The sequence below is a fragment of the Myotis nattereri genome (assembly GCF_964212035.1).
Source record: "Myotis nattereri genome assembly, chromosome: 1".
Taxonomy (NCBI): Eukaryota; Metazoa; Chordata; class Mammalia; order Chiroptera; family Vespertilionidae; genus Myotis; species Myotis nattereri.
In genome coordinates this window covers 46,950,096-46,963,324 of record NC_138075.1, presented here as the reverse complement: position 1 = coordinate 46,963,324, position 13,229 = coordinate 46,950,096, and the positions used below count along the sequence as shown (strand labels likewise).

General features: G+C 48.7%; 1 protein-coding gene across 2 annotated transcripts in view; it reads left to right on the top strand.

Moving 5' to 3' along the window:
- The window catches only part of ANKDD1A (ankyrin repeat and death domain containing 1A), a 30,566-nt gene extending 18,177 nt beyond the window's left edge, over window positions 1–12,389 (top strand). The window contains exons 10-16 of one of the 2 annotated variants that reach the window (XM_081090258.1): window positions 1,797–1,895; window positions 3,202–3,300; window positions 4,226–4,321; window positions 6,203–6,407; window positions 8,749–8,880; window positions 10,132–10,402; window positions 11,053–12,389. In XM_081090258.1, coding sequence (XP_080946384.1) covers window positions 1,797–1,895; window positions 3,202–3,300; window positions 4,226–4,321; window positions 6,203–6,407; window positions 8,749–8,880; window positions 10,132–10,193 — 693 coding nt within the window. In that variant the 3' untranslated portion in view covers window positions 10,194–10,402; window positions 11,053–12,389. Of the gene's footprint in view, window positions 1–1,796; window positions 1,896–3,201; window positions 3,301–4,225; window positions 4,322–6,202; window positions 6,408–8,748; window positions 9,636–10,131; window positions 10,403–11,052 lie in introns of those variants that run through there. The other variant, XM_081090257.1, reaches the window with a different exon arrangement.
- The last annotated feature ends 840 nt before the right edge of the window (window positions 12,390–13,229 follow it).

Below are 13,229 nucleotides of genomic sequence, written 5' to 3'. Positions count from 1 at the left end.
AATTTTATAGTTAAGTGATTCCTTGTTATTGTTTTAGATGACTATTGACTCTGAACCATTAGTCATTTTTCTAGTTTATAAGTTCTTTTGTTGTGAATTATTTCTTTAGATCCTTTTATAATCCAATGTTACTTTGTTGCTCAAATGTTTCAGCTTTGACCATTGGGGAGCCCTTTCAGTTGGCTCCTATGTCCCTTGATATTGCCTCATCATTCTGCCTGTGTTTGGTTCTCTTAATAGACTTTATTTTTAGAGCAGTTTTAGGATTACAGCAAAATTGAGCAGAAGGTAGAGATTTCTCATATGCTCCCTGCCCCTACACATTCGTAGCCTTCCTTATTATAGACACCACCCACTGGAGAGCTACATTTATTACAATTACTTGAGTGTTTTTGTCTTCTATATGATTTTTAAAATTAATTTTAGTAGTGTTTTGGGTGGGGGAGGGAGGGTAATAATGATTTTAACCTGTCTAGAGGAAAAAAACCAGATTGCCTACAAATAATGATATCATTATTCTTTTTTAAAATATATTTTATTGATTTCAGAGAAGAAGGCAGAGGGAAAGAGAGATAGAAACATCCATGAGAATCATCGATGGCCCTGACCAGGAATTGAACCACGACTTCCTGGTTCATAGGTTGACGCTCAACCACTGAGCCACACTGGCTGGGAAAATCTTTTCTAATATTTATAAACCGTTTTTCCCCTGTCCTAAACTAGTGATGGCAACAGTGGGCATTCTTGTTGTTGCATGTGTATGCGTTCTGTCTTATAATCTTTTTATACTCAATGTGTGAGGGTATATTTCCACAATCAGTATAGATCTATACTACCAATTTTACTGGCTTTGTACTATTGCACAGTATGTGTGAGACCTAGAGAAGGGGATACAGTGGCAGTGTCTTCACTTTGTCATGCAGTCAGGGGTCACAGGGAAGGGAGTCTCCTAGCCTTGAGCAAGCCCTCGGATAAGTGCTGGACTTGGAGTGAGATCTCTGTTCCAGTCACATCCAGCTCTCTCTCCCATTGATACCACACAAGAATAGGTCCCAGGCATCTACTGAGGTGCTAGGTTCAATGACACAAGGTATCTATTAGCTGTGTGTCCTTTGGCAAGTTGCATCCGTTCTCTGAGCCTCAGTGTTTCCATTCGTAAGATGAAAATACCAATAAAAGTACCATCCTTATATACTCTCTAGGCCAGTGATGGCAAACCTTTTGAGCTCGGCGTGTCAGCATTTTGAAAAACTTAACTCTGGTGCTGTGTCACATAGAGAAATTTGTTGATATTTGCAACCATAGTAAAACAAAGACTTCTATTTTTGATATTTATTTTATATATTTAAATGCCATTTAACAAAGAAAAATCAACCAAAAAAATGAGTTTGCGTGTCACCTCTGACACGCGTGTCGTAGGTTCGCCATCACGGCTCTAGGTCATGTGTGGGTTACATGGGAAATGAGCAAACACTAAGGCGATGTTGCTAGGAGGGACCGTGGCAAACATTTGCCAGATGAAGAGTGGCAGAGAAGGAACATGACTTGCCCAAAGCCACCATGTGAGGTCCTGGCATAGCAAAGTCTCCAGCTTGGGTCTTCACGTCCCCACCCACCTTGAGGTTCAGTGTTTGGACCCCAGGGATTCAGGCTATGGGAGTGTAAATGCCTCAGGCCACCCATCAAACCCAGAAGCACTATCAATGCTCCTCCCTACTCTCATCCCCCAGCACCCACCTCCTGCTCGGCAGTCCTGGGAGAGACCCTTCAATTGATTTGTGTCTCCCTCACCCCAGCAGGGAGCCTCTCCAATGCATCTCGCTGTGAGGCACAACTTCCCCTCCCTGGTTCAGCTCCTCATCGATGCTGGCAGTGATCTGGACGCCACTGACAATGTAAGTAGCTACAGGATCCACTTGGTTCCCACAGAGCCTCTGGGCACCCTTCCAGGCTGGCTGGGCTCAGCTGCAGTCTACCAGATGGCCCAAAGCTATTAATTGTTTTATAGCTTGATTTGTTGACGGTAGTGGTAGCATCATTTTTATTAACCATTCCCCTATTATTTTGAATATTTTGGTTGTTTTCAAGTTTTCCTACATTCAACCTTTTCCTTTCATTGACTCCCCCCCCCTCCCGCCCCCCCCCCCCTCCCCAGGGAGAATCCCGGGGCAGGGGTGACTGGGGCAGTCTTGTGTAATTACAAGAGGCCTCCACGTCCTGAAGTTGTGATCAGTCAGGAGTCCTTTTAAACCCCTGTTCCCCCAATCCACCTCCTAACCATGAATTCCTCCGTGCCAGCACACACACACACACACACACACACACACACCCCACTAGGGGAAGAAAGCAATTTGGCAGGAGATAGCGTATACCATTAAAATTGTGACTATTTTTACATCTGAGAATTGAGCTTCAAGAAATATGTTAAGAGCTCGTGCACAAAGATATTCATTGCAGCATTATCAATCTTCAGTGTGAAAATGGGCCAAATACTTAATAATAGAGAAGTGGTTAAATTACAGTATTGACATGGACTATTGTGGAGCTATCAAAAATGGTGGGTGCCATGGCTGGTGTGACTCAGTTGCTTGGAGCATTGTCCCATACACTGAAAGGTTGTGGGTTCGATTCCCAGTCAGGGCACATACCTAAGTTGAGGGTTCATTTCCTGGTCAGGGCACATATAAGAGGCAGCTGATGAATGTTTCTCTCTCATCTCTCTCTTATCTCTCTCTCTCTCTCTCTCTCTCTCTCTCTCTCTCTCTCTCTTCCTCTCTCTAAAATCAACAAACATATCCTTGGGTGAAGATTTTAAAAATGGGTGTTTATTAGAGTTGATAATATGTGTAAAGTGTAATGTTAGGTATAAAAATAGGTGCAAAATGTATGCATATTCAGGATGGTCTCAAATATGTAAAATCAACAAACTAAGAACATTCTGCATTAAAAAAAAAAAGACTAGAGAAATATCATTACAGAGGTTGACTTAGGTGGGCTAGTGAGTAGTATTTTTTTGTTTTTACCAACTTTTCTCTGGTATGATGCTTACAATTAAATCCAGCTTACTCTTCCTCGTAACTTCGTAGAGAAACTTTGTTAAGGCCCAATTGGGAGTGCACCCACCTTGGTCCTATCCTGGCTTTAAGCACAGGCCACCTCTACAAGCTCTTCCATTTCCCTGTCCCTTGATTTCTCTTCCAGAGGCAGCAGACGCCCCTCCACCTTGCCGCGGAGCACGCCTGGCAGGACATAGCGGAGATGCTCCTGGTTGCGGGGGTTAACTTAAACCTGAGGGATAAGGTACCTCTGCTCACAACCAGCCTCCCATCAAGCTTTCATGGCCACCTGCTTTCAGAGCGTCAGGGCCTCCCCTCCTTTACAGACCACCTCGAATGCAGCTTCCTCCAGGAAGCCTTCCTGCTGCATTTCCTTTCCCCGCCTCCTCTGAGGGCCCTCAGCACTCGGCCCTCCCCATTCCTGTTCTCTAGGCCTAGGATGTGCCTGCCCTCTGTTTCACGGCCTCATCAGACTCTGAGCACCTTGAGTCACTGGTGGGGAGGGGAAGCTTTTCAGCACATCACGCCTGTGGGGTGACTACATCCTCAGTGGCTGGAGGTCTGAGAGAGTGAAGACCTAGTATGAGGCTTGTGAGGGGAAGGTTATTTGCAAAAGGCCTTTGGGATGGGGGTGTGGGGGGGGGAGAGGGTTGGGCAGGACCAGGCTCTGAGGCTGGGCCTGGGAGGGGCTCCCTGCTTTGAGCTGGGCCTCCGGGCAGCTGCCCAAACTCGGAGAGGAGCTTCCCATCCATGGGGGTGGTTGAGGCCAGCCCTGATTGGGAGGCCTGGATCACAGGCCTGGGAGCATGTGGGGAAGTGGGCAAACTTGACCCAGGGAGCCCAAGCCCCTTCTCTGGGCTCTGGTTTTATCTGAGAAACGGCCAGCTATTTCCCAGGTGGTGTAGGAGTGTTATGCAGGCTGCATTTCATACGCACTAAGGCTTCCTAAGTTCTAGAGAACACAGGAGGCGGTGGCTGGAATTATCGTTATTGCTTATTCTACCTGTGACTTTTCCACCTCCCTCCTCATGACCAGAAAGCCTTCCTACTCTCCAGTGTAGATGGCTGGAAGCCACTTCCTTTGGGCGGCCGGGTTTGTAGTCCCGACTAGAGATCACCTACACCCCTCCTGTAGACACTCCCGCTGCCCTCCTCGCTTCTGCTTGCAGCAAGGGAAAACCGCCCTGGCCGTGGCCGCCCGCAGCAACCACATCAGCCTGGTGGACATGATCATAAAAGCTGACCGCTTCTACCAGCGGGAGAAGGTACTGGGGCCCTGCGCCAAGGGAGCCACCTGGGCTCCAGGTGGAGTCGGCTTCGACCAGTTCAGGGGCCCCTAGGTTTCCAAGGCGGCAATAATCGCTGCCTTACCTGCCAGCAGGGCTGTTTGTGAGGGTGTGAGTTGGGGAGCGTCCACACCAGTGTGGAGAGACTACAGGCCGCTGCTATGGCTCCTGGTGGTGGACGAATAGATGCGTGCGTGTGTGTGTGTGTGTGTGTGGGTAAAGAGATGGATGGTTGGTCTTGGATCACTGCCATCTCCGGGTGATTGCAATTACTGCTTGGGGTGGTGTAGGCAGGCAACTTCCTCAGCCCAGGAGGAAGGTGTGCTGGGAGCGATTAGTGATGTCTGCTGTGGAACTGGGAAAGAAGGGTGGCTGATGGGAGGCCAGGCATTTGCTGTTCTAGTTGTCAGCAAGTGGGGGTGGGCAGGGGTTTCTGGTGTCTTTGAGGGTGGTTTATGTACACAGGAAATGATTTCTTACATTTACTTCAGTTTTAAAAAGTAATACTAAATTTATTATAACTTTAAAAAACTAATTTTCTGTAAATTTCAAATTTATTTTATAAATCTTATTATTCTATTTAGACATCCTAGTAAATTTAAACAGTCACTTTCAAAGAAGCCTTTTGAATAGTGTTTGGTCCCATGTATAAATTTAGTTAATTATTGTAAACATTTTAAAGTGAATGGATACATTTAATATAATAGATTTTCTTTTCAAGTACTTCAAATGCTTCCTCCATGTAAAAATTATCCGAGTGAACCCAATAAATTTAACCTATAAATAAAGTGAATTTCATTCAAATATCACTCCAATATTGTTTACAAACTTAGTAAACTTCTCTACACCTCTCAAATTAAAAAAAAAAATCACTATTCCAAATCCGTTGGTGGATAACCAATTTCACTAGGAATCATGAGATATTCCTTTTCACTGACATGCAGGAGTCTCATAAACATTTCAACAGACGACCCCTAAATGTAACCCCAGGATATTAATATGGAGGGTTTGACGAAGTGAAACTTCGTCATGTGCTTAATGCTCAGCCACATCACTCTGTAAAGCTCTCGACACTAGGGCAGAGGCGCAGTTAGAATCACGAATTCCCCCTGGGGACGAAGCGTAGTAGTTCTTACAGCTCCCAGATGGTCCCGGTGCACAGCGATGCAGCGGAGAACATGCTCTCTGCTCTAAGGAATGGTGTCTTACTCCCAGGCTGAGAGCCAAGCTCCCATGTCCTCCCCTCACGGGTGACTGGCCAGACACTGCTGGCCAGGAGGTAACATGCAGACACCAGGGGGACTTTTCTCACCTTGAGCTTTTCAACAACCGGAACTCTGTATCCACTTCCTTTAGAGGGGCTTAGAGCGGCCTTTGTGGGTTAGTTTATGCTGTTACGTAATTCTTTTGTAACCTCTCATTTGATCACTTGCTGTGCATAGAAAGACTTCTGTAACGTTACCCTTCGCTGCTTGTTGGCATGTGGCAAGCCCAGTGCCTTGTTTAGTTTTAGCCACAACTGCGGAGTCACTCTACTGTCACCTGTATCGCATAAAAACAGAGAAGAGAGGAATTGGGACGCCTTCCTGAAAGAGGTGGCATTTGGGTGGTCTTTTGACTATGGCAACGGGCCTGAGGGACAGGGAGGTGAGGAAAGGACTTCTGGATGGAGGAACAGTGTGAGCAGCTTGGGTCCCAGAGGCCAAAGCAAGGCCTAGAGGCAGAAACCAGAGCCGTAGGCAGTAAGGCCCAGGTTGGTGATGACACCATCTCCCAGTTCCCAGTCCAGGATCACGAGGGAGAGCTTGGCAGGGATTTCCCCCCAGAAACCCCTGTTGCATTTTGGGGTCTGCCCCACAGGACCACCTCTCACTCAGGGACCCCAGTGGCCTCTCTGGGAAGAGTTTGACCTTTAAGCAGGACCATCGGCAGGAAACGCAGCAGCTCCGCTCTGTGCTGTGGCGACTGGCCTCCAGGCACCTGCGGCCCCACGAGTGGAAGAAGCTCGCGTATTGCTGGGAGTTCACGGAGGCCCACGTCCATGCCATCGAGCAACAGTGGACAGGTACCCCGCGCCTCGGCACCCCAGAGCAGCCCGCAGGTGGAGGGGTAGGGGCACTGGAGGTATCTTCTGTTTTCTGTGCTTCTGGGGGGAAAGCCTGTGCAGCCCAGAGCCCAGCCACATGAAGCCGCGTGCCATTCCCAGCACATGGCGTGCTTTCTTCACTCATCGGGCCCCTGCACCGGCCTGCCCTCTGCTTCTCCCTCCCCATTGCCCTGTCAACTGCACACTCTTCATGAATCAGCCGGAGCTGGTACTTACCGTTCATACAGGAAACGAAAGGCAGTTCCAGGAAAAAGAAGAGGAGCTGCTGTGACCACTGTTACTTAACATATATTTGAAAATGTTGGCCCTGGAACTAAGGCATGAAACAGAATTAGAAACGAGTGCAAATACTGGAAAGGAAGAGAGAGATTTATTAAGTTCAGATGCTGTAATTATATGCACAGGAAGTCCAGAGGCATCAGCTGAAAAACTCTTAGCATAAAATGATTCAGTGAGCCCGGCCAGCATGGCTCCGTGGTTGAGCATTGACCTGTGCACCAAGAGGTGGCCGGTTCGATTCCTGGTCAGGGCACACGCCCAGGTTTTAGGCTTGATCCCCCCAGCAGGAGGCAGCCAATTGATGGTGATGTTTCTCTCTGATCGATGTTTCTGTCTCTCTCTCCCTTTCCTTTCTTCTCTCTCTAAAAAATCAATTAAAACATTAAAAAATTAATTCAGCCCTGGACAGTTTGGCTTGGTGGTTAGAGCATCGGCCCACAGACGAAGGTAGTCAGTCAAGGGCACGTACCTGGGTTGCAAGCCCGATCCTAGTCCAGGTTGGGATGTGTGCAGGAGGCAACCGATTGATGTGTCTCTCTCACATCAATCTTTCTCTCTCCTCTCCCTCCTTCCCTTTCACTCTCTCTAAGAATCCATGAAAAAAAATATCTTCGGGTGAGGATTAACAACAACAACAAAATTTAATTCCATGAAATGGCTAAATATATGATAAAATATGCAAACACCAGAGTATTCCTATGAACCATCAATAAGTGGGCCAAATAAATAGAGGCATTTAAAAAAAGATATTACTTTTACAATAATGTGTTTTTATAAAAAGAAATATGAATGACATATTAATAAAACAATAAAAATTAGTTTAGCCATAAAAGAAGACTTGGGTAAATGGAATGACATTTTATATTCCTGGCTGGAAATAATATCTTATAGATATTGATTTTTTCCAAATTAGATTAAAACTTTGATCTAATTTTAATCAAATGAATATAGGAGGTTTTTGAAGCTTGACTGAAAGAATAAACAGGGAACATGTAAATGAATATTCTGGGGGCGGGGTAGTGAAGGTGATCTAATGCAACCAGACTCAGTCATTTATAAAGTTAAAATAAATAATACAGACACCTGACACAAAAATATGCAAACCAATTAGTGGAATAGAGCGGGGTATCCAAAAGTAAACTTTATTAAGGACAAGAGCTTTCATAGCCGATAGAGGGGCACTGGGGGGCAAAGGCCAGTGAACAAAGGGGTCAGGTGAAACTGCCGCGCCAAGGGCAGCACCGGGAGGATGTGCCTGCTGAGGGCCCACAGGGGGCAGGGCAGGCAGCCAAAGGACTGACCTGACCCACGGCTGTGCCCGCCATCACCCTGCCTGGGAGAGCAGACCTCGTCACAGAGTTTAAAACCAGTTAATCCCACCACCGGCACCGAAGAGTGTGAACACTTATTTTCCAAACATGGTTGTACCTTGGAGTCGCCAGGGAAGCGTTAACACCACTCGGTGCCTGGGCTGCCCCCAGACCCACGCTTGTCTGGAGCTGGGGGTGGGGGGTAGGGAGGGGAACTGGGTGTCCATAGTTCCTAAAGCCTCCCAGGTGCTCCCAATGGGCACTCAGTCGAGAACCACTGATGCCGGGAAAGAACGTGGCCAGCTCGGCCTCTGACTAAGCCGACTTCTCCCTGTAGAGCAGGGCCACGAGCATGCAAGGCACAGGCTGTCCTGAGCAGCCAGAGGTGAAGCCGACCGCCTTGTGCATCCGGTACCACAGTGATGCCAACTCTCTCCTAAGAGTGACACCAACGGCATGCGTGGTAGATGCTCAGGGGAAAGCCTGGGGCTGGGGAGTTCAGGGTCCCCAACACAGAACCTCTACCCGCACCCTATCTGCGGCTGCTCCGCCCTCCCCTCCCCATCTCTGGGCTGAACCCCTCGAGAGTAGAGGAGGGCCCGGTGTCCGGAGGCAGGACAGGGCAGCATGGGCACGTGCTTAGATCTGGCTCATGCTAAGTGGGCCAGGCGACTCCTTTCCCTTTTCTCTTTCTCCTCCATGGTCCTCAGGCACCAAGAGCTACCAGGAGCATGGCCACCGGACGCTGCTCATCTGGCTGCACGGCGTGACCACGGCGGGTGAGAACCCCAGCAAAGTGCTCTTCGAGGGCCTCATGGCCATCGGCAGGAGGGACCTGGCTGGTAAGAGCGTCCCCTGCCCCGCTCCTGCTCAGGGCAGCGCCCGGCCCCAGGGTCAGAGCAGCGTGGCCCCCGCTGGAATGCGGCAGAGCCTTCCCAGGCTGCTCAAACCCCAGGGCCGTGGCGCTGGCTCTGAACCTTCCAGATTCCTGGTCCCGGCTCTGCCTCTTTCTGGAACTCAGGTGGCCCTTGGGCGAATCACAGTGCCTCCTGGCCCTGGGTTCCCCACCTGTGCAAGGAGGGTGTTGTCCCAGGTGATGCCTATGAGTAGTGGTTCTCAACCATCTGGCCCTTTAAATATAGTTCCTCATGTTGTGACCCAACCATATGATTATTTTCGTTGCTACTTCATAACTGTAATGTTGCTACTGTTATGAATCGTAATGTAAATATCTGATATGCAGGATGGTCTTAGGCGACCCCTGTGAAAGGGACATTTGACCGCCAAAGGGGTCGCGACCCACAGGTTGAGAACCACTGCCTATGAGGTTCACAGCCCCGGAGCCAGGGATGCTAGTCTCTTCCCCTCCAGCCTTCTATACTTCATCCCCCCGCCCCCACCCCCCCCCCAGTGTGGAATAAAGCTGGAACAGCCTGCAGAGTTTTTGTTTTGTTTTATTTTTCTTTTACAAACATTAAGACATACGGGCCAGAACTGGCTTAATATGAGTTGAGCCAGTCAGATCTCAAAATTTCCAATGCCATCCCAACTTTTGAATTCCAGCTATTAAACAAAAAGGATGAAACAAATGGAGCTTGTAATGAAAAAAGAAAAGAAAAAAATAGTCCCCAAATCCTGGTTTGGTACTCAGGGCATCCATGGAACCATCAGGCAAGAGGGATAACAGCTTCTGGCACAACCCCCATTAGGAACAAGGCCAAGTCTCGATGACAAAGCCTTAAACACTGCGATGTGCATTGGAGGGCGCTTTACAGGAAAGCACAGGATGGGGTATCAGGCAGTCGCCAATAGTAGGGAAGGCTACGTTAGTCATGTGGCAACAGGAGAAACATGGAGAGCATGTTACTGAGGGGAAAGGAAAGCCCCGGGCATGCTGGCCATTGCAGCGCTGCCACAGGCAGGGTAGGAAAAGAGTCATTTCAGAGTGGAGGAATTGGGTATAACTTTTTTTCTTTTTCCAAAATGTTAAATCTTACTGTTGCTTCTTCTTTTAACACAAATTCTGGCAGCCAGTGAAAACCTGAAACGAGCCCTTAGGCAACAGGAGGCAATAGGAGTCTCCTCTTTTGCAGAAAGCATCAGGAGGAAAGTAAACGCCGACCCGGGCACCCCCAGGAGGTGCACAGCCATGTAGCCAGAGGGGCTGGACCTTCAGGAGCCTGGGACCTTGGAGTGGGGGCCACGGAACCGAAGACGACCACCACTTAAGGGCTTAAAAAAAGAATCACCGTTAACAAACCTCCAGCTGCTTTTACTGAAATGCATCGTCATGCAGGGCCAGCAGGCAAATGTTTGCGATTTCTTTCACAGTGATTGGTCCAGGGGCTGTCTTGGGTTTTGCAGGTAATTCCTTCCCACAGGTATGGTCCTCCGCATCTCTCAGCTCACTTTCATCCCCATCAGCTCAGAGCCTCACAGGGTGCAAGAGGCGTCTTGTCAGAGAGGACACGGGCTCAGGCTAGCTAAGCAGCTAAGCAGGTGGGGAGGTCAGGTGCCAGCCCCAGCATTCCGTCTCTCCAACTGCTGAAGGGCTCCATCCATCACTTACAAAACGGACCACCCTTAACTCATCCACTGGCTTTTAGGAATGCTGTGCTTGCTCCACAGCTGTTTCTGTTCCCAGGTTTATCTGTACGTGTGGACAGTTCCATGAGGCACACACTCTCATTTTTTCCCTCTCGTAACATTTTTTAAGGGTTTAAAACATTTTTGAAATCATTTTAGGCTTACAAATATGTGGCAGAAACAACACAAAGAATTTCCAAATACTCTTCACAATACAGCTTCCCCAAGTATTAACATCTTACATAACCAGAGCATAATTTCCCAAACCAGGAAATGAACACTGATACAATACTGTTAGCTTATCTTCAGACCTTATTCGAATTTAGTCAGTTGAGCCATTTTTCTGCACCAGGATCCAGTCCAGGATCTCTCCATGCATTTAGTTGTCATTTTCATTAAAAAAAAAAATTTTTTTTTATTGATTTCAGAGAGGAAGGGAGAGGGAGAAGAGACAGAAACATCAACAATGAGAGAATATGATTGATCAGCCGCCTCCTGCACGCCCCCTACTGGGGATCGAGCCCACAACCCCGGCATGTGCCCCAACCGGAATCTAACTGTGACCTCCTGGTTCATAGGTTGACGCTCAACCACTGAGCCACACTGGTCAGTCGTCATTCTCATTTGTATAGCCCCAGTATGAAGACTCACCTCTCTGGAGCAGCTCTATTCAACACAGCTTTCTGCGATGATGGACATCTGTGCACTACGGTTTATTTGCCACTGGCTGCCTGTGGCTATTGAGCGCTTGCAATGCGGCCAGCGGGACCGAGGAACTGAGTTTTAAATTTTATCTCATTTTAATTATTTGAAGTTTAAATAGGCACCGTGGTAAGTGGCAACCACATTGGACGGCACCGCTGGTCTGGAGTCTCACGTTCAGGTGACAGGCAAGCAGGTGACTGTGCAGCTCGGCCACGCCAACCCACGTGTGGCTCCAGGGAAATGTGACTGGAAGCTTCACGGCTCACAGCAGGGGGAGCGATCTGCGGGGGAGCCTGGAAGTTGAAGTTCTCCTGCCACGCTTGCTAATTCCAGCTCTTTTGCATGCGGCACAGCTGGTGATGGTCAGTGGGGAGCCCACATCTTAGGAAAACTCCTCACAAAGTTACCCATTGGGCCCAAGTCCTGGGAAGGAGATAGAACAAAATCTGTTGGAGCTGAAAGGGGTTTCGGTGACCACACACGGCGATGGGGTTCACAATGGTACCGTCCTCTGAAAGGCACTGTGGCATTACCTACCAGAGTTACAGGTACATTTCCCCCCACCCAGCAATCCCACATCTAGGGATTCGCCCCACAGAGAAACCTGCAAACTCATGCTAACACTAGTGCAAACTAGTACAGGGGACACTGCCGTGGAGAGGGGAGTGTGGGAAATCTATACCACCTGCTGTTTTTTGTACTGTTTTAAAAATTAAGTCTATTAATTAAACAAAGAAATCCCACAAACTAAGTTTTGAAAAGAAAGAGAGGCTTTGAAACCAGCCCATGTTACAGGCAGTAACCTGGTGATGAGAGGTGTGTCTTGTCAGAGGCCACACAGCTCACATGGATCAGACCCCGGCATAGCAGGCAGCCTCCGTGCCGTGGCCCCCGTCCTCCGCATGGAAAACCCTCCTCTTCCATCTCCCACTTGGGAAAGGTATTTTGTTCCACATGGGACTTAGATCATTTATCTGAATGGATTTTGCTCAATGAATTTTGTATTTTTTTGAGACAAAAATAGCAAGTTCGTAAAATAAAATTGAAATGTTGAAACATCTCTCAGATTCAATACCCATTTCCTTTGTTTGGGAGACCTATGGCAAAACTTCAGATGAGACAAGCTGTTGTGGATCGGTTCTGTGTAACCACAACCGTTCAGCTCACCACCAGCAGTCAATATTGACTGAGTGTCTTCTGAGCCGGGCAGTCTGCTGGGAGCCGGGGAGCTGCACGGAGGAGTCCCGTTCCTGCCCTCTGGAAGCTTGTGGTCTGGGCGGCGGGTGGAGGGGCTCAGATACCAGTAATGTAATAGAATGCGTTGGTGCCTGAATGGGTATATGCAGGGAACTACGGGATTTATTCCTCCTTAGGGAAGGTAAGGGAGGAAGGTGAGAGGCTCACAGAGAAGATAGAAGTGGGCAAAGCACGTTCCAAGCAAAGAGCAGTCTATGCCATGGCACGGAGGCGTGTCTGTCTGCAGAATGGTGTGGCTGAAGCACAGGAAGCATGGGAGGGAGGAGAGAGGTGCTGGAGGGGCAGGAGGCCCAGGGGCCGGGAGTGCAGACGGGTGGACTTTTCCGCCCTTGTTGAGAGGACTCCAGGGGGCACTGGTAGCCCCGGAGCTCCTTCATCTGTCAGCCTGCGTCACGATGCCCAACCCCTCTTCCTTCCACAACCTTCCTTCTTTTGATCTTTAATAAGCATCTTGCTCTCAATGTTTCATCAGCATCTGCTTCAGCCTGAGGCATGGAGGTGTGGTGCTGGGGTCCAAGATGGCTGAGTTTCTAGCTGGGAAATCTGAGGAGCAGTGGTGTTGGGAACCGAGATGATGGGGTGGGGAGCGCAGGGGCAGGTTTGGGCAGTGGGGACATGGGTGTAGCTTTTGCCAGGAGAGTCG